At 41.0% G+C, this 24,447-nt stretch overlaps 1 protein-coding gene across 4 annotated transcripts in view; it reads right to left on the bottom strand.

The window, feature by feature from the left end:
* Window positions 1-24,447, bottom strand: part of PPP1R12A (protein phosphatase 1 regulatory subunit 12A) — an 875,274-nt gene that overhangs the window by 65,780 nt on the left and 785,047 nt on the right. For all 4 annotated transcript variants that reach the window (XM_053716754.1, XM_053716755.1, XM_053716757.1 and 1 more), the window contains one exon: window positions 7,400-7,450. In XM_053716754.1, coding sequence (XP_053572729.1) covers window positions 7,400-7,450 — 51 coding nt within the window. The remainder of the gene's footprint in view (window positions 1-7,399; window positions 7,451-24,447) is intronic.

Below are 24,447 nucleotides of genomic sequence, written 5' to 3'. Positions count from 1 at the left end.
CATTCTGCTGAGGTAACAAGGAAAAGTAGGAGAAACATCAGGGTATAAATGGTGCCAATAGGGGACTGCCCTGAGAAGAAAAAAACGGGCGGGGGCCATGGGCTCTCCCTATCCGGAAGGAAAGGAATTTATCTGGCAAGCATAAATTATGTTTTCCTTCCTAAGATAGGGTAAGCTTAATTCCTTACTGTTGGGAAAACTATACCCAAGCTCCAGAGGACACTGAATGAATAACGGGAGGGAACAAATAGAAAGAGGCGAACCCCATTCGGAGGGCACCACAGCCTGTAAAACTTTTCTCCTGAAAGTTGCTTCAGCCGAAGCAAAAACATCAAACTTGTAAAAATTAGAAAAAAAGTAGGAGGACCAGGTAGCCGCCTTACAAATCTGATCCATAGAGGCCTTATTCTTAAACGCCCAAGAGGAAGTCACTGCTCTAGTGGAATGAGCCGTTATCCACTCAGGAGGATGATGTCCTGCTGTCTCGTAAGCTAAGCGAATGACACTCCTTAACCAAAAAGATAGGGAAGTCGAAGTAGCCTTCTGCCCCTTACGCTTCCTGAATAGGCAACAAATAAGATTGTCTAAACTTCTTAGTAGCCTGAAGATAGAACTTCAAGGCGCGAACCACATCCAAATGGTGAAGTAAACATTCCTTCGATGGAGGATTAGGACACAAGGAAGGAACCACAATCTCTTGATTGATGTTGCGATCCGACACAACCTTAGGAAGAAAACCTAATTTAATACATAAAACTGCCTTATCTGCATGAAAAATCAGATAAGGGTACTCAATTTCAAAGCAGAGATCTCAGAAACTCTGCGCGCAGAGGCAATAGCCAATAAAAAGAGAACCTTCCAAGATAATTTAATGTCAACGGAATGCAGAGGCTCAAACGGATCCTGATGCAAAACACGAAGAACAAGATTTAGGCTCCAATGAGGAGCCCCAGATCTAAACACAGGTCTGATCCTAATCAGAGCCTTAACTAAGGACTGCACACGTCTGGAAGCTCAGCCAGTCTCTTGTGCAATAAAACCGACAGGGCTGAAATCTGTCCCCTCAGGAAACTAGCAGAAACGCCATTCTCTAGTCCATCCTGGAGAGAAGATAATATCCCGGCAACCTTAACTCTGTGCCAGGAAAAACCATGCTCTTCACACCAGAATAAGTAGGTCATCCACCCTTTGTGGTAGATATGCAGAGTAACTGGTTTACGAGCTTGAATAAGAGTATCATTGACACTCTCAGAGAAACTTCTCTTGGCTAAGACTAAGTGTTTAATCTCCACACAGTCAGCCTCAGAGAATCTAGATTTTGATGAACAAATGGACCTTGTAACAGCAGGTATCTGTGACAAGGTAACTTCCACGGAGGAGATGAGGACATCCCCACTAGATCCGCGCACCACGTCCTTCACGGCCATGATGGAGCAGTCAGGATTACTGCTACCCGCTCCTGCTTGATGCGGGCCCCCACTCAAGGAAGAAGCGGTAATGGAGGAAAAAGATATGAGTTTGAACCTCCAGGGCACTGTTAGTGCATCTATTAGATCCACTTGGGGATCCCTTGATCCATACCAGGGTAGCTTGGTATTGAGACAGGATGCCATGAAATCTTTCTCCGGTGTTCTCCACTTGCTGCATATCTATGCAAACACCTTGGGATGGAGAGACCATTCCCCTGGGTGGAAGGATTGCCTGCTGAGAAAATCCACCTCCCAGTTGCCCACTCCCAGAATGTGGATCGCTGACAGCGAACAGCTGTGGGCCTCCGCCCACTCCAGAATCTGAGATACTTCCTTCATTGCCAAGGAACTTCTTCCCCCCCATGTTGATGTAAGCCACTGAGGATATATTGTCTGAATGGAATCTGATAAACTGGGACGAACCCAGAAGTGGCCAAGCCTTTAAGGCATTGAAGATTGCCGTAATTCCAAAATTGATCAGGAGGGAGGAGGACTCCTGAGTTCACAACCCCTGTGCCTTTTCCTGACACCCCAAACAGCTCCCCATCTGGAGAGGCTTGTGTCCGTAGTCACAATCTCCCAGGATGGTCTTAAAAAGCATGTCTCTAGGGACAGATGATCTGGACAGACACACCGAGAGATTCTCTGGACCGGCTGTCTAATACAATCTGCAGGGACAGATCAGAATGAGGATGAGATTTGAAACCTATCTTGTATCCCTGAGTACGACCTCCAGGACCAAGCAGCTGAAAAAAGAGAGTCTGCTCCCTACACGAGCCGATCCTGGATCAGGGGCCGTCCCTTCATGCCGATTTGTTTTTGGTGGGCTTCTTATTCTGCTTGGACTTATTCCAGGACTGAGCCGGCTTCCAAGTACTCTTGGGTTGCTCGGGCTTGGAGGAGGATTGTTGTCGTTAGGATTTGTCAGAACAAAAATTAAAAGATTGTTGTCCCTTAGACTTGTTCTTATCTTGCGGTAGGAAGGCACCCTTGCCTCCGGTAACCGTAGAAATAATGTAGTCCAGGCCTGGAACAAAAAAAAAAAAAATCTTTCCCTTAAAGGGAAGAGAAAGGAGTCTGGACTTAAGTTATATCCGCAGACCAAGACTTTAACCAGAGCGCCTGGCGGGCTAGGACCTCAAAGCCAGAGGGCTTTGCATTTAGACAAATAATTTGCATGTTCGCATCACAGTTAAAAGAATTAGCAATTCTCAGAGCTTAAATTCTGTCTTGAATATCCTCAAGGGGAGACTCCACCTCAATGAGTTCCGACAAAGAGTCGCACCAGTAGGTGGCTGCTCCGGCAACAGCGGCAACTGCAGCATGTTGAAACATCTTTCTCAGAGAGATAGCAACATCCACCTTAGGAATTGAGCCCAACAAATCCAGTTGAGAGTCCGGGAATAACTTTTTAAAAGTAGACGAGGGGGGAAATGGAAAATCCAAATTTTTTCCCATTCGTTGTAAAAAATGTTTACCATTTTTACCGGCACAGGAAAAGTCAAAAGAACATCCTGTCTTCGTAAACTCTGTCTAAGTTAGGTATTATAGGTTCTTCAGGCAGAGCGGCGTCTGGAACCTCTAACGTAGAGAGAACCTCCTTTAATAAAAAATGCAAGTGCTCAATTTTAAATCTAAAGGATGGTTCCTCCGCAGCAGGAAGCTTAGACGCTAAGGACTCCGACCCAGAAAGTTCACCCTCTGAAGCTACAGAGGTTAACTCATCATCGTTTAACTGGGACATAATAGCTAAATCCGATAAATATTTAGAAGACTCCGGGTCAGGAGAGCTATGTTTAACCTTTCTCTTGCGTTTGTTAGAGCGAGGTAATGCACTGAGGGCCGCAGACACCACCGTTTGTAACTGAGCGGCAAAGTCGGCAGGAAGAAGGCCCCCTCAGGATGAAGGGTTAGATGTGCTACAGGGAACTGCATGTGGAGTGGATAATGTAGCAAGGGCAGTAATCCAACAGGACGCAGAGTCCTGAGAGGTAGACGGCTCAAAGGGACTAAAATAGCCTTAGCAGGCTCGTCTCCCTTCTTAGACTTTATGTTCCACATGCCTTAACACAGTTATAATTGAGTGGGCGGGAAAACCACGGCCTCCTCACAATATAAACAGGCATGATTTAGTACAGAAGAAGTACCTTCTAACATGTCAGAGTCCTCCATAGCTCAGGTTATACCCACAGAAGAACACAGCCGGAATGGAGGAAATGAACATAGACCACATGCTATGAAAAGTACAGCAAGTTAATAAGAGCTGTGCAACACTTTCAAAAACGAAAGTAAAACCAGTTTGTTCCAGCCAAAAACACACAGTCTATGAGCTCAGAAAATAAAATCACACAAAGCAGCATGTCAATTATTAATACATTGATTAATTAACTGTTCAATAAACCCCCCTCAGAGGATATTAACCCTGGATCCTCTATCAAGGAGCCAACACTGTGACCAGTGTTCCCCCTAAGGACAGTTTTGTGTGCAGCCCAGCAGTGAAACAGTTAACAAGAGAACCATACCTTGCCATCTGCATTGTGCAGTGTTTGCTAATTGCAGGGTGTGGTTACCTAATTAACTGTTTCACTGCTGGGCCGCACACAAAACTGGCCTTAGAGGGAACACTAACTGTGACCCTGTTATAGCGTTTTCTGTGTAAATAATTGAAACGATCTTACCTCCAGGATCCATGCTGTGGAACAGAACACAGCCTCTCAAGTGTAACAGTCTTATAGCAGTGCTCCCGACATGGACTTGAGTGAGAGAAAGCAGGCAGTGAAACTCGTCAACATTGATTACTTAGGAGCTGTTAGCAGTAGTCTGGATGGTTTTCACAGAAAAACGTTCCCTGCATCTGCAGACTCTAAATTTCATCAATACTCTCAATGAGTCCTATCTCGAAGGGCAGATACCCTTTTTTCAGGAGTCTCTGAATCTTCTGCCACTTCTCTGCCACCTCCTATCGTTACGAAAGGCAAAGAATGTCTGGAGTAATGAGGAAGTGAGAGGGATATTTAAGCATTTTGGCTGGGGTGTCTTTGTCTCCTCCAGGAGGCCAGGTGTTTTATTTCCCAACCGTAAGGAATGAAGCCGTGGACTCTCCCTATCTTAGGAAGGAAAGTATGCAGAGAGGACAGAGTGGCCGCCTTGCAGATTTGTTCCACAGAAGCCTCATTTTTAAAGGCCCAGGATGAAGAGATGGCCCCCTAGTGAAATGAGCCGTAATCCTCTCAGGAGGCTGTTGTCCAGCTGTCTCATAAGCCAACCGAATAACACTTCTCAACCAAAAGGAAAGAGTAGAGAAAGTGGCCTTCTGACCCTTACGTTTACCAGAAAACAACAAAAAGGGCAGTAGATTGTCGAAAATCTCTAGTTGCCTGCAGATAGAATTTCAGAGCACGCACAACATCCAGGTTATGCAACAGACATTCCTTATGAGATGAAGGATTAGGAAAGAATGAAAGAATTACAATTTCCTGATTGATATTGCAGTCCCAAACCACCTTAGGAAGAAATCCCAAATTAGTACGATGGACCGACTTATCCGCATGAAAAATAAGTTGAGGAATCACACTGCAGAGCCGAAAACTCAGACTCTATGAGCAGAAACAAAACCTTCCAAGACAATAACTTAAAGGGCCAGTTTACACAGCAATCACAAGTCTATGTTCCTAAAGGCAATACAGTGACTAATGAAATTAGACCTATATAGTTAAATTGCCTACAACACATTTTGTAAATTTTAGCTTTTCATTCCTGCTCATGTGAGTGAGTATTATCCACAGTGCTAGCACTCCCACAGGAAAGGGCTGAGCTGTGCTTTAGTCTAGCATGCCCACCCTCCAATCATAGGCTATATGCAAATTCCTATCTCAAAATGTATATTAGAACTTTGCCTGCACAAATCCTCTATTCCTGCTAAACAGTAAAAATACATCAGCTTTAAAAATTCCTACATGTAATAAATGTCAGCGCTTTTACTGCAGACATTGTCTCTAAGATTGATGAGACTGGGACAGGAAGGATACCGCAAAAGGAGCAAAGAAATCACTACAGCTAAACTTCTCACAGCCTGCTTGTAACCTGATGCAGCAAGACAAACAAAACAGAAATCATTGATGCTGAAATTCTTACCTCTGTATTTATGACATGCTCACTACCCGGTCTTGCTGCATCAGGTTACAAGCAGGCTGAGAAGTTTAGCTGAAGTGATTTCTTTGCTCGTTTTGCGGTATGGTTCTACAGCTTGTCTCATCAATCTTAGAGACGATGCCTGCAGTTAAAGCTCTGACATTTATTACACGTAGGGATTTTTTAAAGATGATGTATTTTTATGGTATAGCAGGCAATGCAGGACATCCACGGCATCTAAGTGCAACAGCTATACAATGTATTGAAATATAGCATGCACTCAAGTCATCAGGCAGCTTGTTTACAATAGCTTTTGGAGAGGACGTCACATGTACAATGCACTGAGGGGGAGTAACAGTAGACTGGCCGTGCGGCCAGAAAAAATTCGAAGGGGTTTAGGCAATATAATTGGTAAACAGACAGTTCAAAAAAATATTTCTAAATAGAGAGATGATTAAAACAGAATGTTCAGCACCACTATACTCAACTTTTCCTGCAGAACCCTAAAGAACAAGATTGAGGCTCCACAGAGGAGCAACAGACTTAAACACAGGCCTGATTCTGACCAAGGCCTGAACAAAAGATTGAACATCCGGTAAGTCGGCCAGACGTTTGTGTAAAATATTCGAAAGGGCAGAGATCTGGCCCTTCAGAGTACTAACTGACAACCCTTTCTCCAGGCCCTCCTGAAGAAAAGACCAAATAAGGGGGGGCCCTCACCTGTCTCCAAGGGAAACCTCTAGATTCACACCAGTAAGGGTATGTACAACACACCTTATGGTAAATCTTGCGAGTTATGGTTTACGAGCCTGAATCATGGTATCAATCACTTTTTCAGAAAAACCTAGTCTAGATAAGACTAGACGTTCAATCTCCAAGCAGTCATCTCCAGAGAATCTAGAATTCTGCGAGGCCAAGCTGGAGCAATCAGAATCACTGACGCCTGCTCCTGTTTGATACGGCCTATCACCCAAGGAAGGAGGGAAAACGGAGGAAACAGATAAATAAGACCGAAGTCCCATGGAACCACCAGAGCGTCAACCAGAGCTGCTTGCGGATCCCTTGATCTTGAGCCGTATTTTGGAAGTTTGTCATTTAGACGAGACGCCATCAGATCCAACCCCGGAACTCCCCACCTGAGAGTTATCATTGAGAATACTTCCGGATGAAAAGTCCACTCCCCTACACGAAAAGTCTGCCTGCTCAGATAATCCTCTTCCCAGTTGTCCACCCCATGGATGTGAATGGCAGAAATGTGACATTTGTGAGACTCAGCACACCGAAGAATGTGAGTCACCTCCTTCATAGCTAAGGAACTCTGTGTTCCTCACTGGTGGTTGATGTACGCCACCAAGGTAATGTACAAGGCAAAGAATGACTGGAGGGTTATGGGAAGTGGTAGTGATACTTACAGCTTTGCTGGGGTGTTCTTTGCCACATCCTGGTGGCCATGAGTTGAATTCCCACTAGTAATTAGAATGGGTTCATGGACTCTCCATGCCATTGGAAAAAAACTATAATTAAATAGCAAGTGCATACATATTTTAGACACATAAAATAGAGTGTGCCACACACAAATACTTATTGTAAAGGGAAACAAAGTTACTAGTCCAGAGGGAAAAGTCCACAAAGATAAATACAGGTAAAAATACAAATGTGGTATTTATCCAGGAATACTGGAAATGTCCTGCTGTGTATATGTGTATTATTTTGTAAGATACAGGGTTATTTAGTAAAAGATTAAGATGTAAAAGGTAAAGTTTAAATGCATCGTCATTCCGTATGTTTAAAATACTCACTTTAAGTTCTTCTTCCATTTCAGATATTCGTCTTTCTAAAGCTCTTCTTTCCTAGAATGAATAAGAATTTAAAGATTACATATGATAGTTTGGAAAGTGTTTAATTTGTTTTCAAAAGGTGAAAGGGACATGCAACCAAGACATTTTCTTTCATGATTCATATAAAGCATGCAATTTTTAATGACTTCCCAATTTACTTATATTATCTAATTAGCTTTGCCAATTTGCACCTCACAGTACCTTAGGAATCTTTAAAAGGTGCAAATTGGGACTTTGACATTGTACCCCCTTGCCTCTTTTGATACACTGATGTATCTATAGATATTGACGGCAGATAAGAGCACGATATTTCCTAAAACTGTAAACTATGAGAAGGAATGTTTTATACTATGTTTTAAGAAACATATTTTATTTACACTGCTGGTTGTGTGCTAATCACAACATCGCGCTTACAGGTAAAACTCAAAAAAATTAGAATATCGTGCAAAAGTTCATTTATTTCACTAATGCAACTTAAAAGGTGAAACTAATATATGAGATAGACTCATTACATGCAAAGCAAGATAGTTCAAGCCGTGATTTGTCATAATTGTGATGATTATGGTTTACAGCTCATGAAAACCCTAAATCCACACTCTCAGAAAATTAGAATATTGTGAAAAGGTACAATATTCTAGGCTCAAAGTGTCCCACTCTAATCAGCTAATTAAGCCATAACACCTGCAAAGGGTTCCTGAGCCTTTAAATGGTCTCTCAGTCTGGTTCAGTAGGAATCACAATCATGGGAAAGACTGCTGACCTGACAGTTGTGCAGAAAACTATCATTGACACCCTCCATAAGGAGGGAAAGCCTCAAAAGGTAATTGCAAAAGAAGTTGGATGTTTCCAAAGTGCTGTATCAAAGCACATTAATAGAAAGTTATGTGGAAGGGAAAAGTGTGGAAGAAAAAACATAATTTATGTAAGAACTTACCTGATAAATTCATTTCTTTCATATTAGCAAGAGTCCATGAGCTAGTGACGTATGGGATATACATTCCTACCAGGAGGGGCAAAGTTTCCCAAACCTCAAAATGCCTATAAATACACCACACCCACAAATCAGTTTAACGCATAGCCAAGAAGTGGGGTGATAAGACAAAAGTGCGAAAGCATAAAAAATAAGGAATTGGAATAATTGTGCTTTATACAAAAAAATCATAACCACCACAAAAAGGGTGGGCCTCATGGACTCTTGCTAATATGAAAGAAATGAATTTATCAGGTAAGTTCTTAAATAAATTATGTTTTCTTTCATGTAATTAGCAAGAGTCCATGAGCTAGTGACGTATGGGATAATGAATACCCAAGATGTGGATCTTCCACGCAAGAGTCACTAGAGAGGGAGGGAAAAAATAAAGACAGCCAATTCTGCTGAAAATAATCCACACCCAAAATAAAGTTTAAATCTTATAATGAAAAAAACTGAAAATATAAGCAGAAGAATCAAACTGAAACAGCTGCCTGAAGTACTTTTTCTACCAAAAACTGCTTCAGAAGAAGAAAACACATCAAAATGGTAGAATTTAGTAAAAGTATGCAAAGAAGACCAAGTTGCTGCTTTGCAAATCTGATCAACCGAAGCTCCAGGAAGTAGAAACTGACCTAGTAGAATGAGCTGTAATCCTTTGAGGCGGAATTTTACCCGACTCGACATAAGCATGATGAATCAAAGATTTTAACCAAGACGCCAAAGAAATGGCAGAGGCCTTCTGACCTTTCCTAGAACCGGAAAAGATAACAAATAGACTAAAAGTCTTTCGGAAATTTTAGTAGCTTCAACATAATATTTCAAAGCTCTAACTACATCCAAAGAATGCAACGATCTTTCCTTAGAATTCTTAGGATTAGGACACAATGAAGGAACCACAATTTCTCTACTAATGTTGTTGTTAGGTAAAAATTTAAAAGAAGTTCGCAACACCGCCTTATCCTGATGAAAAATCAGAAAAGCAGATTCATAAGAAAGAGCAGATAAATCGGAAACTCTTCTAGCAGAAGAGATGGCCAAAAGAAACAAAACTTTCCAAGAAAGTAATTTAATGTCCAGCGAATGCATAGGTTCAAACGGAGGAGCTTGAAGAGCCCCCAGAACCAAATTCAAACTCCAAGGAGGAGAAATTGACTTAATAACAGGTTTTATACAAACCAAAGCTTGTACAAAACAATGAATATCAGGAAGACTAGCAATCTTTCTGTGAAAAAGAACAGAAAGAGCAGAGATTTGTCCTTTCAAGGAACTTGCAGACAAACCTTTATCCAAACCATCCTGAAGAAACTGTAAAATTCTAGGAATTCTAAAAGAATGCCAAGAAAAAAGATGAAAAAAACACCAAGAAATGGAAATCTTCCAGACTCGATAATATATCTTCCTAGATACAGATTTACGAGCCTGTAACATAGTATTAATCACAGAGTCAGAGAAACCTCTATGACTGAGAATCAAGCGTTCAATCTCCATACCTTCAAATTTAAGGTTTTGAGATCCTGATGGAAAAAAGGACCTTGTGATAGAAGGTCTGGTCTTAACGGAAGAATCCACGGTTGGCAAGTAGCCATCCGGACAAGATCCGCATACCAAAACCTGTGAGGCCATGCTGGAGCCACCAGCAGAACAAACGAGCACTCCTTTAGAATCTTGGAAATTACTCTTGGAAGAAGAACTAGAGGCGGAAAGATATAGGCAGAATGATATTTCCAAGGAAGTGACAATGCATCCACTGCCTCCGCCTGAGGATCCCTGGATCTGGACAGATACCTGGGAAGCTTGAGAAGCCATCAGATCTATTTCTGGAAGTTCCCACATTTGAACAATCTGAAGAAATACCTCTGGGTGAAGAGACCATTCGCCCGGATGTAACGTTTGGCGACTGAGAAAATCCGCTTCCCAATTGTCTATACCTGGGATATGAACCGTAGAAATTAGAAAGGAGCTGGATTCCGCCCATACCAGAATTCGAGATACTTCTTTAATAGCCAGAGGACTGTGAGTCCCTCCTTGATGATTGACAAATGCCACAGTTGTGACATTGTCCGTCAGAAAATAAATGAACGACTCTCTCTTTAGAAGAGGCCATGACTGAAGAGCTCTGAAAATTGCACGGAGTTCCAAAATATTGAGTGGTAATCTCACCTCCTGAGATTCCCAAACAACTTGTGCTGTCAGAGACCCCCAAACAGCTCCCCAACCTGTCAGACTTGCATTTGTTGAAATCACAATCCAGGTTGGAAGAACAAAAGAAGCCCCCTGAACTAAACGATGGTGGTCTGACCACCACGTCAGAGAGTGTCGTACAATCGGTTTTAAAGATATTAATTGAGATATCTTTGTATAATCCCTACACCACTGGTTCAGCATACAGAGCTGAAGAGGTCGCATGTGAAAATGAGCAAAGGGGACCGCGTCCAATGCAGCAGACATAAGACCTAGAATTTCCATGCATAAGGCTAACGAAGGGAAAGATTGAGACTGAAAGTTTCGACAAGCTGAAACCAATTACAGACGTCTTTTGTCCATCAGAGACAGAGTCAAGGACACTGAATCTATCAGGAAATCTAAAAAGGTTACCCTAGTCTGAGGAATCAACAAACTTTTTGGTAAATTGATCCTCCAACCATGTTCTTGAAGAAACACCACTCATAAAAGACTGAAAAGGTTCTTTCTAGTGAAAATGAGCAAAGGGAATTGAATCCAATGATGTGGCCTTAAGACCTAAAACTTCTATGCATATATAGCAACTGAAGGAAATAATAGAGACTAAAGGTACCGACAGACGAAACCCAATAGAATTATCCCTTGTCTGATAGAGACAAAGACAGTGACACAAACTATCTGGAAACCTAAAAAAGGTGACCCTTGTGTGAGGAATCAAGAGCTTTTGAAAAAAAGATCCTCTAACTATGTCCTGAAGAGAAAGTGAATCATATGAGATTCCGCGTCCTCAGAAAATAATCTGAATGAAAACAGAAAAATGATAATATGCATTTATTGTATCTAATGAAAACAAATAATGCTATCAATGACCATAAAAAGGCAAAATAGTTTGAATAAAACTCCAAACCCGGTTCCTAAAAAAGGAACTGGAAGAAATAACCCAGAAAATTCCAGGTCTGAGCAGCGCTTGAACCCCATGGGTGCCCAGCCATGCTTCAACAGTACCCAAAATATATAGGACAGAAACACACTTAAAGAAAGTGTTAGCCTTACTGGAATAAAATCAAAGAAATTTGGACAAAATAAATTTCAAAGAAGTCTTAACCTGCCCCTTACCAGCAAAGCTGGAATACGGCAGGTACATCGCAATATTAGGGAGCTGATTTCGAACCCCAATTATAAACATGTTACTTGGGAAAGAACTCAGGAATTTGTTCCTTAATAAGAACAACCAAACTAGTATAAGCTTAAAGTTTTAGTCTTAGAACTCAATCTTGAAGCCCAGAGTAACAGTTAAGAAATATGGATTTTTTCTTTTTTTTTTTTTAAAAAAAAAATCACAAAATTCTTCTAGCTAAAATAGCTAAAGACATAGATTAACCCTCATTTGCGAAAATATTCAATAAAATGAAGACACAAATGAAATTGTTAGCATGATAGTCCAGTTTAAAGGACCAGTCAATACAGAGGACTTGCATAATCAATAAATGCAAAACAACAGACAAATGCAACAGCACCTAGTCTAGTAAATGTTGTCCCTTAACAATGCTAGCAATATCCAAATAAATCACAGGACCAAGAAAAGTACCTGAAACTAAACAATTTTCCATAAATAAGATACAACTATCTAAAGGAAAATAAATACTATTTTGCTTATAGAAATAATAGCATAATTAGTAGAAGTAGAGATAGCCCCAATAAATTGGAGAACCCTTCAAATTGAATTTAACTGCTGGCAAAGAATATAGTTTAAAACCTTTGAAGAAGGAATAAAAGAAAATTCTCAGCCTATTCCATTCCCTAGAATGGGGAAATGGAAAGAAAAACCTCTGAAAACACAGAAGAAATAAATAGGCAGAAAACATAATTTATGTAAGAACTTACCTGATAAATTCATTTCTTTCATATTAGCAAGAGTCCATGAGCTAGTGACGTATGGGATATACATTCCTACCAGGAGGTGCAAAGTTTCCCAAACCTCAAAATGCCTATAAATACACCCCTCACCACACCCACAAATCAGTTTAACGAATAGCCAAGAAGTGGGGTGATAAGAAAAAAGTGCGAAAGCATAAAAAATAAGGAATTGGAATAATTGTGCTTTATACAAAAAAATCATAACCACCACAAAAAAGGGTGGGCCTCATGGACTCTTGCTAATATGAAAGAAATGAATTTATCAGGTAAGTTCTTACATAAATTATGTTTTCTTTCATGTAATTAGCAAGAGTCCATGAGCTAGTGACGTATGGGATAATGACTACCCAAGATGTGGATCTTTCCACGCAAGAGTCACTAGAGAGGGAGGGATAAAATAAAGACAGCCAATTCCGCTGAAAAATAATCCACACCCAAAATAAAGTTTAAATTATAAGCAGAAGATTCAAACTGAAACAGCTGCCTGAAGTACTTTTCTACCAAAAACAGCTTCAGAAGAAGAAAACACATCAAAATGGTAGAATTTAGTAAAAGTATGCAAAGAAGACCAAGTTGCTGCTTTGCAAATCTGATCAACCGAAGCTTCATTCCTAAACGCCCAGGAAGTAGAAACTGACCTAGTAGAATGAGCTGTAATCCTTTGAGGCGGAGTTTTACCCGACTCGACACAAGCATGATGAATTAAAGATTTCAACCAAGATGCCAAAGAAATGGCAGAGGCCTTCTGACCTTTCCTAGAACCGGAAAAGATAACAAATTGACTAGACGTCTTTCGGAAATTCTTAGTAGCTTCAACATAATATTTCAAAGCTCTAACAACATCCAAAGAATGCAATGATCTCTCCTTAGAATTCTTAGGATTAGGACACAATGAAGGAACCACAATCTCTCTACTAATGTTGTTAGAATTCACAACCTTAGGTAAAAATTTAAAAGAAGTTCGCAACACCGCCTTATCCTGATGAAAAATCAGAAAAGGAGACTCACAAGAAAGAGCAGATAATTCAGAAACTCGTCTGGCAGAAGAGATAGCCAAAAGGAACAAAACTTTCCAAGAAAGTAATTTGATGTCCAACGAATGCATAGGTTCAAACGGAGGAGCTTGAAGAGCCCCCAGAACCAAATTCAAACTCCAAGGAGGAGAAATTGACTTAATGACAGGTTTTATACGAACCAAAGCTTGTACAAAACAATGAATATCAGGAAGATTAGCAATCTTTCTGTGAAAAAGAACAGAAAGAGCAGAGATTTGTCCTTTCAAGGAACTTGCAGACAAACCTTTATCCAAATCATCCTGAAGAAATTGTAAAATTCTCGGAATTCTAAAAGAAAGCCAGGAAAAATGATGAGAAAGACACCAAGAAATATAAGTCTTCCAGACTCTATAATATATCTCCCTAGATACAGATTTACGAGCCTGTAACATAGTATTAATCACAGAGTCAGAGAAACCTCTTTGACTAAGAATCAAGCGTTCAATCTCCATACCTTTAAATTTAAGGATTTGAGATCCTGATGGAAAAAAAGGACCTTGCGACAAAAGGTCTGGTCTTAACGGAAGAGTCCACGGTTGGCAAGTAGCCATCCGGACAAGATCCGCATACCAAAACCTGTGAGGCCATGCTGGAGCTACCAGCAGAACAAACGAGCATTCCTTCAGAATCTTGGAGATTACTCTTGGAAGAAGAACTAGAGGCGGAAAGATATAGGCAGGATGATACTTCCAAGGAAGTGACAATGCATCCACTGCTTCCGCTTGAGGATCCCTGGATCTGGACAGATACCTGGGAAGTTTCTTGTTTAGATGAGAGGCCATCAGATCTATTTCTGGAAGTCCCCACATTTGAACAATCTGAAGAAATACCTCTGGGTGAAGAGACCATTCGCCCGGATGTAACGTTTGGCGGCTGAGATAATCCGCTTCCCAATTGTCTATACCTGGGATATGAACCGCAGAAACTAGACAGGAGCTGGATTCTGCCCATACCAGAATTCGAGATACTTCCTTCATAGCCAGAGGACTGTGAGTCCCTCCTTGATGATTGATGTATGCCACAGTTGTGACATTGTCTGTCTGAAAACAAATGAACAATTCTCTCTTTAGAAGAGGCCATGACTGAAGAGCTCTGAAAATTGCACGGAGTTCCAAAATATTGATCGGTAATCTCACCTCCTGAGATTCCCAAACCCCTTGTGCTGTCAGAGACCCCCAAACAGCTCCCCAACCTGTCAGACTTGCATCTGGGATCGCGTCCGATGCTGCAGTCATAAGACCTAGAATTTCCATGCATAAAGCTACCGAAGGGAATGATTGTGACTGAAGGTTTCGACAAGCTGATATCAACTTTAGACGTCTCTTGTCTGTCAAAGACAGAGTCATGGACACTGAATCTATCTGAAAACCTAAAAAGGTTACCCTTGTCTGAGGAATCAATGAACTTTTTGGTAAATTGATCCTCCAACCATGATCTTGAAGAAACAACACAAGTCGATTCGTATGAGATTCTGCTAAATGTGAAGACTGAGCAAGTACCAAGATATCGTCCAAATAAGGAAATACCACAATACCCTGTTCTCTGATTACAGACAGAAGGGCACCGAGAACCTTTGTAAAAATTCTTGGAGCTGTAGCTAGGCCAAACGGTAGAGCCAAAAACTGGTAATGCTTGTCTAGAAAAGAGAATCTCAGAAACTGATAGTGATCTGGATGAATCGGAATATGCAGATATGCATCCTGTAAATCTATTGTGGACATATAATGCTCTTGCTGAACAAAAGGCAGGATAGTCCTTACAGTTACCATTTTGAATGTTGGTATCCTTACATAACGATTCAATATTTTTAGATCCAGAACTGGTCTGAAGGAATTCTCCTTCTTTGGTAACAATGAAGAGATTTGAATAAAACCCCAGCCCCTGTTCCAGAACTGGAACTGGTATAATTACTCCAGCCAACTCTAGATCTGAAACACATTTCAGAAATGCTTGAGCCTTCGCTAGGTTTACTGGGACACGGGAAAGAAAAAATCTCTTTGCAGGAGGCCTTATCTTGAAGCCAATTCTGTACCCTTTTGAAACAATGTTCTGAATCCAGAGATTGTGAACGGAATTGAACCAAATTTCTTTGAAAAAACGTAATCTGCCCCCTACCAGCTGAGCTGGAATGAGGGCAGCACCTTCATGTAGACTTGGGAGCTGGCTTTGGTTTTCTAAAAGGCTTGGATTTATTCCAGACTGGAGATGGTTTCCAAACTGATACCGCTCTTGAGGATGAAGGATCAGGTTTTTGTTCCTTGTTGTGACGAAAGGAACGAAAACGATTATTACCCTGGAAAGAAAGGGAAAGCAGAGTAGACTTAGAAGACATATCAGCATTCCAAGTCTTAAGCCATAAAGCTCTTCTAGCTAAAATAGCTAGAGACATATACCTGACATCAACTCTAATGATATCAAAGATGGCATTACAAATAAAATTATTAGCATGTTGAAGAATAAAAATGCTATGAGAATTATGATCTGTTACTTGTTGCGCTAAAGCTTCTAACCAAAAGATGAAGCTGCAGCAACATCCGCTAAAGATATAGCAGGTCTAAGAAGATTACCTGAACACAAGTAAGCTTTTCTTAGAAAGGATTCAATTTTCCTATCTAAAGGATCCTTAAGGAAGTAACATCTGCCGTAGGAATAGTAGTACGCTTAACAAGAATAGAGACAGCCCCATCAACTTTAGGGATTTTGTCCCAAAACTCTAATCTGTCAGATGGCACAGGATATAATTGCTTAAAACGTTTAGGAGGAGTAAATGAATTACCCAAATTATTCCATTCCCTAGAAATTACTTCAGAAATAGCACTAGGGACAGGAAAAACTTCTGGAATAACTACAGGAGATTTAAAACCTTATCTAAAACGTTTAGATTTAGTATCAAGAGGACCAGAATCCTCAATTTCTAATGCAATTAGGACTTCTTTAAGTAAAGAACGAATAAATTTAATTTTAAATAAATATGAAGATTTATCAGCATCAACCTCTGAGACAGAATCCTCTGAACCAGAAGAACCATTATCAGAATCAGAATGATGATGTTCATTTAAAAATTCATCTGAAAAATGAGAAGTTTTAAAAGACTCTTTATGTTTACTAGAAGGAGGAATAACAGACATAGCCTTCTTAATGGATTTAGAAACAAAATCTCTTATGTTATCAGGAACACTCTGAGTATTAGATGTTGACAGAACAGCAACAGGTAATGTAATAGTACTAAAGGAAATATCTGCATTAACAGTTTGTCATGACAAAACAGTACAAACAACAGCTGGAGGAACAGATACCATAAGTTTACAGTAGATACACTTTGCTTTGGTATCTTCAGCCCCAGGCAGTGATTTTCCAGAAGTATCTTCTGACTCAGTTTCAACGTGGGACATCTTGCAATATGTAATAGAAAAAACAACATATAAAGCAAAATTGATCAAATTCCTTAAATGACAGTTTCAGGAATGGGAAAAAAATGCCAGTGAACAAGCTTCTAGCAACCAGAAGCAATAAAAAAATGAGACTTAAATAATGTGGAGACAATAGTGACGCCCATATTTTTTTAGCGCCAAAAATGACGCCCACATTATTTGGCGCCTAAATGCTTTTGTCGACAAAATGACGCCACATCCGGAACGCCGACACTTTTGGCGCAAAAGAACGTAAAAAATGACGCAACTTCCGGCGACACGTATGACGCAGGAAACAGAAAAAAAAATTTTGCGCCAAAAAAGTCCGCGCCAAGAATGACGCAATAAAATTAAGCATTTTCAGCCCCCGCGAGCCTAACAGCCCACAGGAAAAAAGTCAAATTTTTAAGGTAAGAAAAAAATGATTTATTCATATGCATTATCCCAAATGAAACTGACTGTCTGAAATAAGGAATGTTGAACATCCTGAGTCAAGGCAAATAAATGTTTGAATACATATATTTAGAACTTTATAAAAAAGTGCCCAACCATAGCTTAGAGTGTCACAGAAAATAAGATTTACTTACCCCAGGACACTCATCTACATGTTGTAGAAAGCCAAACCAGTACTGAAACGAAAATCAGCAGAGGTAATGGTATATAAATAAGAGTATATCGTCGATCTGAAAAGGGAGGTAAGAGATGAATCTCTAATAACAGAGAACCTATGAAATAGACCCCGTAGAAGGAGATCATTGAATTCAAATAGGAAATACTCTCCTCACATCCCTCTGACATTCACTGCACGCTGAGAGGAAAACCGGGCTCCAACCTGCTGCGGAGCGCATATCAACGTAGAATCTAGCACAAACTTACTTCACCACCTCCATAGGAGGCAAAGTTTGTAAAACTGATTTGTGGGTGTGGTGAGGGGTGTATTTATAGGCATTTTGAGGTTTGGGAAACTTTGCCCCTCCTGGTAGGAATGTATATCCCATACGTCACTAGCTCATGGACTCTTGCTAATTACATGAAAGAAATAGTGTCAGCTAGTCTTAAAGAACTAGTTACCTTAATATCCAAAATAATCAACACCTTTTCAACAAAGAACAAATGTACTTTAATAATAGAAAAATAATAAAAAAGTAGATTTGTTAGTGTCAATATCTGATGAAGAAAATTTCTGAAAGAGAAAAAACATCATCAGAGAAGGATAAATCAGTATGTTGTTGGTCATTTGAAACTTCAATAATTAAAAAAGAAGTGAAAAAGACCTAAATATTTTTATTAGTAGGAACGAAGTCAGACAAAGCCTTTAAAATAGAATCAGAAAAATATTTCTTATAAATCTTCAAAATATTTCTTGTACATAGGATGTAAGAATGGAAATATATAAAGCATAAACACTAATGGATCCTGCATGTAAAAGTATATCATAATAACTATTACAAACCATAGCTAAAGATAAACATTTATAACATTTAAAATAAATGAACTTAGCTTTGGTAGAACTGAAACTCAGTTAAGCGTTTTTTCCAGAAGTGGCTTCTGATTCAGGGTGAGACATCTTGCAATATGTAATAGAAAAAGCAACATATAAAGCAAAAAAGATCAAATTCCTTAAATGACAGTTTCAGGAATGGGAAAAAAATGCCAATGAACAAGCTTCTAGCAACCAGAAGCAATAAATAATGAGACTTAAATATTGTGGAGACAACAATGACGCTCAAATTTTTTAGCGCCAAAAAAGCCGCCCACATTATTTGGCAACTAAATGCTTTTGGCACCAAAAATGGCGCCACATCCGGGAACGCCGACATTTTTTGGCGCAAAAACGTCAAAAAAATGACGCAACTTCCGGCGACACGTATGACGCCGGAAATGACAAAAAAAAATTTGCGCCAAGAAAGTCCGCGCCAAGAATGACGCAATAAAAACATAATTTATGCTTACCTGATAAATTTATTTCTCTTGTAGTGTGTTCAGTCCACGGGTCATCCATTACTTATGGGATATATTCTCCTTCCCAACAGGAAGTTGCAAGAGGATCACCCAAGCAGAGCTGCTATATAGCTCCTCCCCTCACATGTCATGTCCAGTCATTCGACCGAAACAAGACGAGAAAGGAAAAACTATAGGGTGCAGTGGTGACTGGAGTTTTAATTAAAATTTAGAACTGCCTCAAAAAAAGACAGGCCGGGCCGTGGACTGAACACACTACAAGAGAAATAAATTTATCAGGTAAGCATAAATTATGTTTTCTCTTGTTAAGTGTGTTCAGTCCACGGGTCATCCATTACTTATGGGATACCAATACCAAAGCTAAAGTACACGGATGATGGGAGGGACAAGGCAGGAACATTAAACAGAAGGAACCACTGCCTGTAGAACCTTTCTCCCAAAAACAGCCTCCGAAGAAGCAAAAGTGTCAAATTTGTAAAATTTTGAAAAGGTATGAAGTGAAGACCAAGTTGCAGCCTTGCAAATCTGTTCAACAGAGGCCTCATTCTTAAAGGCCCAGGTGGAAGCCACAGCTCTAGTGGAATGAGCTGTAATTCTTTCAGGAGGCTGCTGTCCAGCAGTCTCATAGGCTAAACGTATTATGCTACGAAGCCAAAAAGAGAGAGAGGTGGCCAAAGCCTTTTGACCTCTCCTCTGTCCAGAATAAACGACAAACAGAGAAGAAGTTTGCCGAAAATCTTTAGTTGCCTGTAAGTAGAACTTCAGGGCATGGACTACGTCCAGATTATGCAAAAGACGTTCCTTCTTTGAAGAAGGATTAGGACATAATGATGGAACAACAATCTCCTGATTGATATTCCTGTTAGAAACAACCTTAGGTAAAAACCCAGGTTTAGTACGCAGAACTACCTTGTCTGAATGAAAAATCAGATAAGGAGAATCGCAATGTAAGGCAGATAACTCAGAGACTCTTCGAGCCGAGGAAATAGCCATCAAAAACAGAACTTTCCAAGATAAAAGCTTAATATCAATGGAATGAAGGGGTTCAAACGGAACACCCTGAAGAACTTTAAGAACCAAGTTTAAGCTCCACGGAGGAGCAACAGTTTTAAACACAGGCTTAATCCTAGCCAAAGCCTGAAAAAAAGCCTGGACGTCTGGATTCTCTGCCAGACGTTTGTGTAAAAGAATAGACAGAGCAGAAATCTGTCCCTTTAATGAACTAGCGGATAAACCCTTTTCTAAACCCTCTTGTAGAAAAGCCAATATCCTAGGAATCCTAACCTTACTCCATGAGTAACTCTTGGATTCACACCAATATAAATATTTACGCCATATCTTATGGTAAATTTTTCTGGTAACAGGTTTCCGAGCCTGTATTAATGTATCAATAACCGACTCCGAAAAACCACGCTTTGATAGAATCAAGCGTTCAATCTCCATGCAGTCAGCCTCAGAGAAATTAGGCTTGGATGGTTGAAAGGACCCTGAATTAGAAGGTCCTGTCTCAGAGGCAGAGACCATGGTGGACAGGACGACATGTCCAATAGGTCTGCATACCATGTCCTGCGTGGCCACGCAGGCGCTATCAGAATCACCGATGCTCTCTCCTGTTTGATCCTGGCAATCAGTCGAGGTAGCAACGGAAATGGTGGAAACACATAAGCCATGTTGAAAACCCAAGGGGCTGCTAGTGCATCTACCAGCACTGCTCCCGGGTCCCTGGACCTGGATCCGTAACAAGGAAGCTTGGCGTTCTGGCGAGATGCCATGAGATCCAGCTCCGGTTCGCCCCAACGAAGAATCAGTTGAGCAAATAGCTCCGGGTGAAGTTCCCACTCCCCCGGATGAAAGGCCTGGCGACTTAGAAAGTCCGCCTCCCAGTTCTCCACGCCTGGGATGTAGATCGCTGACAGGTGGCAAGAGTGAGACTCTGCCCAGCGAAATATCTTCGAGACTTCCAACATCGCTAGGGAACTCCTGGTTCCCCCTTGATGATTGATGTAAGCCACAGTCGTGATATTGTCCGACTGAAATCTGATGAACCTCAGTGTTGCTAACTGAGGCCAAGCTAGAAGAGCATTGAATATTGCTCTTAATTCCAGAATGTTTATTGGGAGGAGTTTCTCCTCCTGAGTCCACGATCCCTGGGCCTTCAGGGAGTTCCAGACTGCGCCCCAGCCTAGTAGGCTGGCATCTGTTGTTACAATCGTCCAATCTGGTCTGCGAAAAGTCATTCCTTTGGACAGATGAACCCGCGACAACCACCAGAGAAGAGAATCTCTGGCCTCCTGGTCCAGATTTAGTAAAGGGGACAGATCTGAGTAATCCCCATTCCACTGACTTAGCATGCATAGTTGCAGCGATCTGAGATGCAGGCGCGCAAATGGCACTATGTCCATTGCCGCGACCATTAAGCCGATTACTTCCATGCACTGAGCTAATGATGGGCTTGGAATGGAATGAAGGACACGGCAAGCATTTAGGATTTTTGATAACCTGGACTCCGTCAGGTAAATCTTCATCTCTACAGAATCTATAAGAGTCCCTAGAAAGGGAACCCTTGTGAGTGGTAACAGAGAACTCTTTTCCATGTTCACTTTCCACCCATGCGACCTCAGAAATGCTAGAACTATCTCTGTATGAGACTTTGCATTTTGAAAACTTGACGCTTGTATCAGAATGTCGTCTAGTACCGCCAGAAGCGAGCCCAGAACCTTTGTAAACATTCTCAGGCCGTAGCTAACCCGAAGGGAAGGGAAGAGCTACAAACTGGTAATGCCTGTGTAGAAAGGCAAACCTTAGGTACCGATAATGATCTTTGTGAATCGGTATGTGAAGGTAGGCATCCTTTAAGTCCACTGTGGTCATATACTGACCCTCTTGGATCATGGGTAGGATGGTTCGAATAGTATCCATTTTGAACGATGGAACCCTTAGGAATTTGTTTAAGATCTTCAGGTCCAAGATTGGCCTGAAAGTTCCCTCTTTTTTTGGGAACCACAAACAGATTTGAGTAAAAACCTTGCCCTTGTTCCGTCCGCGGAACCGGGTGGATCACTCCCATTACTAAGAGGTCTTGTACACATCGTAGAAATGCCTCTTTCTTTATTAGGTTTGTTGATAACCTTGACAGATGAAATCTCCCTTGTGGAGGAGAAGTTTTGAAGTCCAGAAGGTATCCCTGAGATATGATCTCCAACGCCCAGGGATCCTGGACATCTCTTGCCGAAGCCTGGGCGAAGAGAGAAAGTCTGCCCCCCACTAGATCCGTTTCCGGATAGGGGGCCCTTTCTTCATGCTGTCTTAGGGGCAGAAGTAGGTTTTCTGGCCTGCTTGCCCTTGTTCCAGGACTGGTTGCCTTTCCAACCCTGTCTAACGAATAGCAGTTCCTTCCTGTTTTGGAGCGGAGGAAGTTGATGCTGCTCCTGCCTTGAAATTACGAAAGGCACGAAAATTAGACTGTTTGGCCTTTGATTTGGCCCTGTCCTGAGGAAGGGTGAGGCCCTTACCTCCAGTAATGTCAGCAATAATCTCTTTCAAGCCGGGCCCGAATAAGGTTTGCCCTTTGAAAGGAATATTAAGCAATTTAGATTTAGAAGTCACATCTGCTGACCAGGATTTAAGCCATAGCGCTCTGCGCGCCTGGATGGCGAATCCGGAGTTCTTAGCCGTTAGTTTGGTTAAATGCACAACGGCATCCGAAACAAATGCATTAGCTAGCTTAAGTGCTTTAAGCTTGTTCATAATCTCATCCAATGGTGCTGTGCGAATCGCCTCTTCCAGAGACTCAAACCAGAATGCCGCCGCAGCAGTGACGGGCGCAATGCATGCAAGGGGCTGTAATATAAAACCTTGTTGAACAAACATTTTCTTAAGGTAATCTTGCAATTTCTTATCCATTGGATCTGAGAAAGCACAACTATCCTCCACCGGGATAGTGGTACGCTTGGCTAAAGTAGAAACTGCTCCCTCCACCTTAGGGACCGTCTGCCATAAGTCTCGTGTGGTGGCGTCTATTGGGAACATTTTTCTAAATATCGGAGGAGGGGAAAAGGGCACACCGGGTCTATCCCACTCCTTGTTAATAATCTCTGTAAGCCTTTTAGGTATAGGAAAAACGTCAGTACACACCGGTAGCGCAAAGTATTTATCCAGCCTACATAATTTCTCTGGGATTGCAACCGTGTCGCAATCATTCAGAGCCGCTAACACCTCCCCTAGCAATACACGGAGGTTCTCAAGCTTAAAATTTAAAATTTGAAATTTCTGAATCCGGTCTCCCCGGATCAGATCCGTCATCCACAGAATGAAGCTCTCCGTCCTCATGTTCTGCAAATTGTGACGCAGTATCGGACATGGCTCTCGTGTCATCGGCGCGCTCTGTCCTTAACCCAGAGCTATCGCGCTTGAATCTTAACTCAGGCAAATTAGATAATACTTCTTTCATAACATTAGCCATATCATGCAAAGTGATTTGTAAGGGCCTTGATGTACTTGGCGCCACAATCTCACGCACCTCCTGAGCGGGAGGCGAAGGTACTGACACGTGAGGAGAGTTAGGCGGCATAACTTCCCCCTCGTTGTCTGGTGATAATTTCTTTACCGGTAAAGACTGACTTTTATTTAAAGTAACATCAATACAATTGGTACACATATTTCTATTGGGCTCCACATTGGCTTTTAAACATAATGAACAAGTAGATTCATCTGTATCAGACATGTTTAAACAGACTAGCAATGAGGCTAGCAAGCTTGGAAAAAATATTTCAATAAATTTACAAGCAATAGAAAAAAACGGTGCAGGGCTTTTAAAAAAACACAAAAAAACTGTCACAGTTGAAATAACAATGAACTAATTCAGTTATAGCCAACAATTTTAACAGTAAATGTATGAAATTAGCAGAGGATTGCACCCACTAGCAAACGGATGATTAACCCCTCAATACCCAAAAACGGATAATCAATTAAAGATTTAACGTTTTTATCACAGTCAAACACACTGTCACAGGTCTGCTGTGACTGATTACCTCCCTCAAAAATGAATTTTGAAGACCCCTGAGCTCTCTGGAGACGTCCTGGATCAAGGAGGAAGAAGCAGGAAGACTGTGCTAGAAATCTAACTGCGCAACAAGGCGCTAAAAAAAGGCCCTTCCCACTCATATTACAACAGTGGGAGACCTGATAACTGTTTCTATGCAGAAATATACGTTAGCCATATGGAAAAAATCATGCCCAAAAAGATCACCAAAGTACCTCACAAAACGAATATCCTGCCAGTAAACGTTTTAAAAACAAACTTTTCCAATGTTATGCAAAGTTATCACTAAGCCTGCTACCAGTCGCTTCCACTGCAGTTAAGGCTCATACATTATTACAGTATTAACAGTATTTTCTCAGTCAAATTCTAGTCCCTAGAAAATAACTCAATTGCGCATACATTTAACAGCCTAATACCAGTCGCTACTACTGCATTTAAGGCTGTACTTACATCATATGGGTAACAGCAGT

This window comes from Bombina bombina, chromosome 6 (genome assembly GCF_027579735.1).
Source record: "Bombina bombina isolate aBomBom1 chromosome 6, aBomBom1.pri, whole genome shotgun sequence".
Classification (NCBI taxonomy): Eukaryota; Metazoa; Chordata; class Amphibia; order Anura; family Bombinatoridae; genus Bombina; species Bombina bombina.
This window is presented reverse-complemented; position numbering and strand designations above follow the sequence as displayed.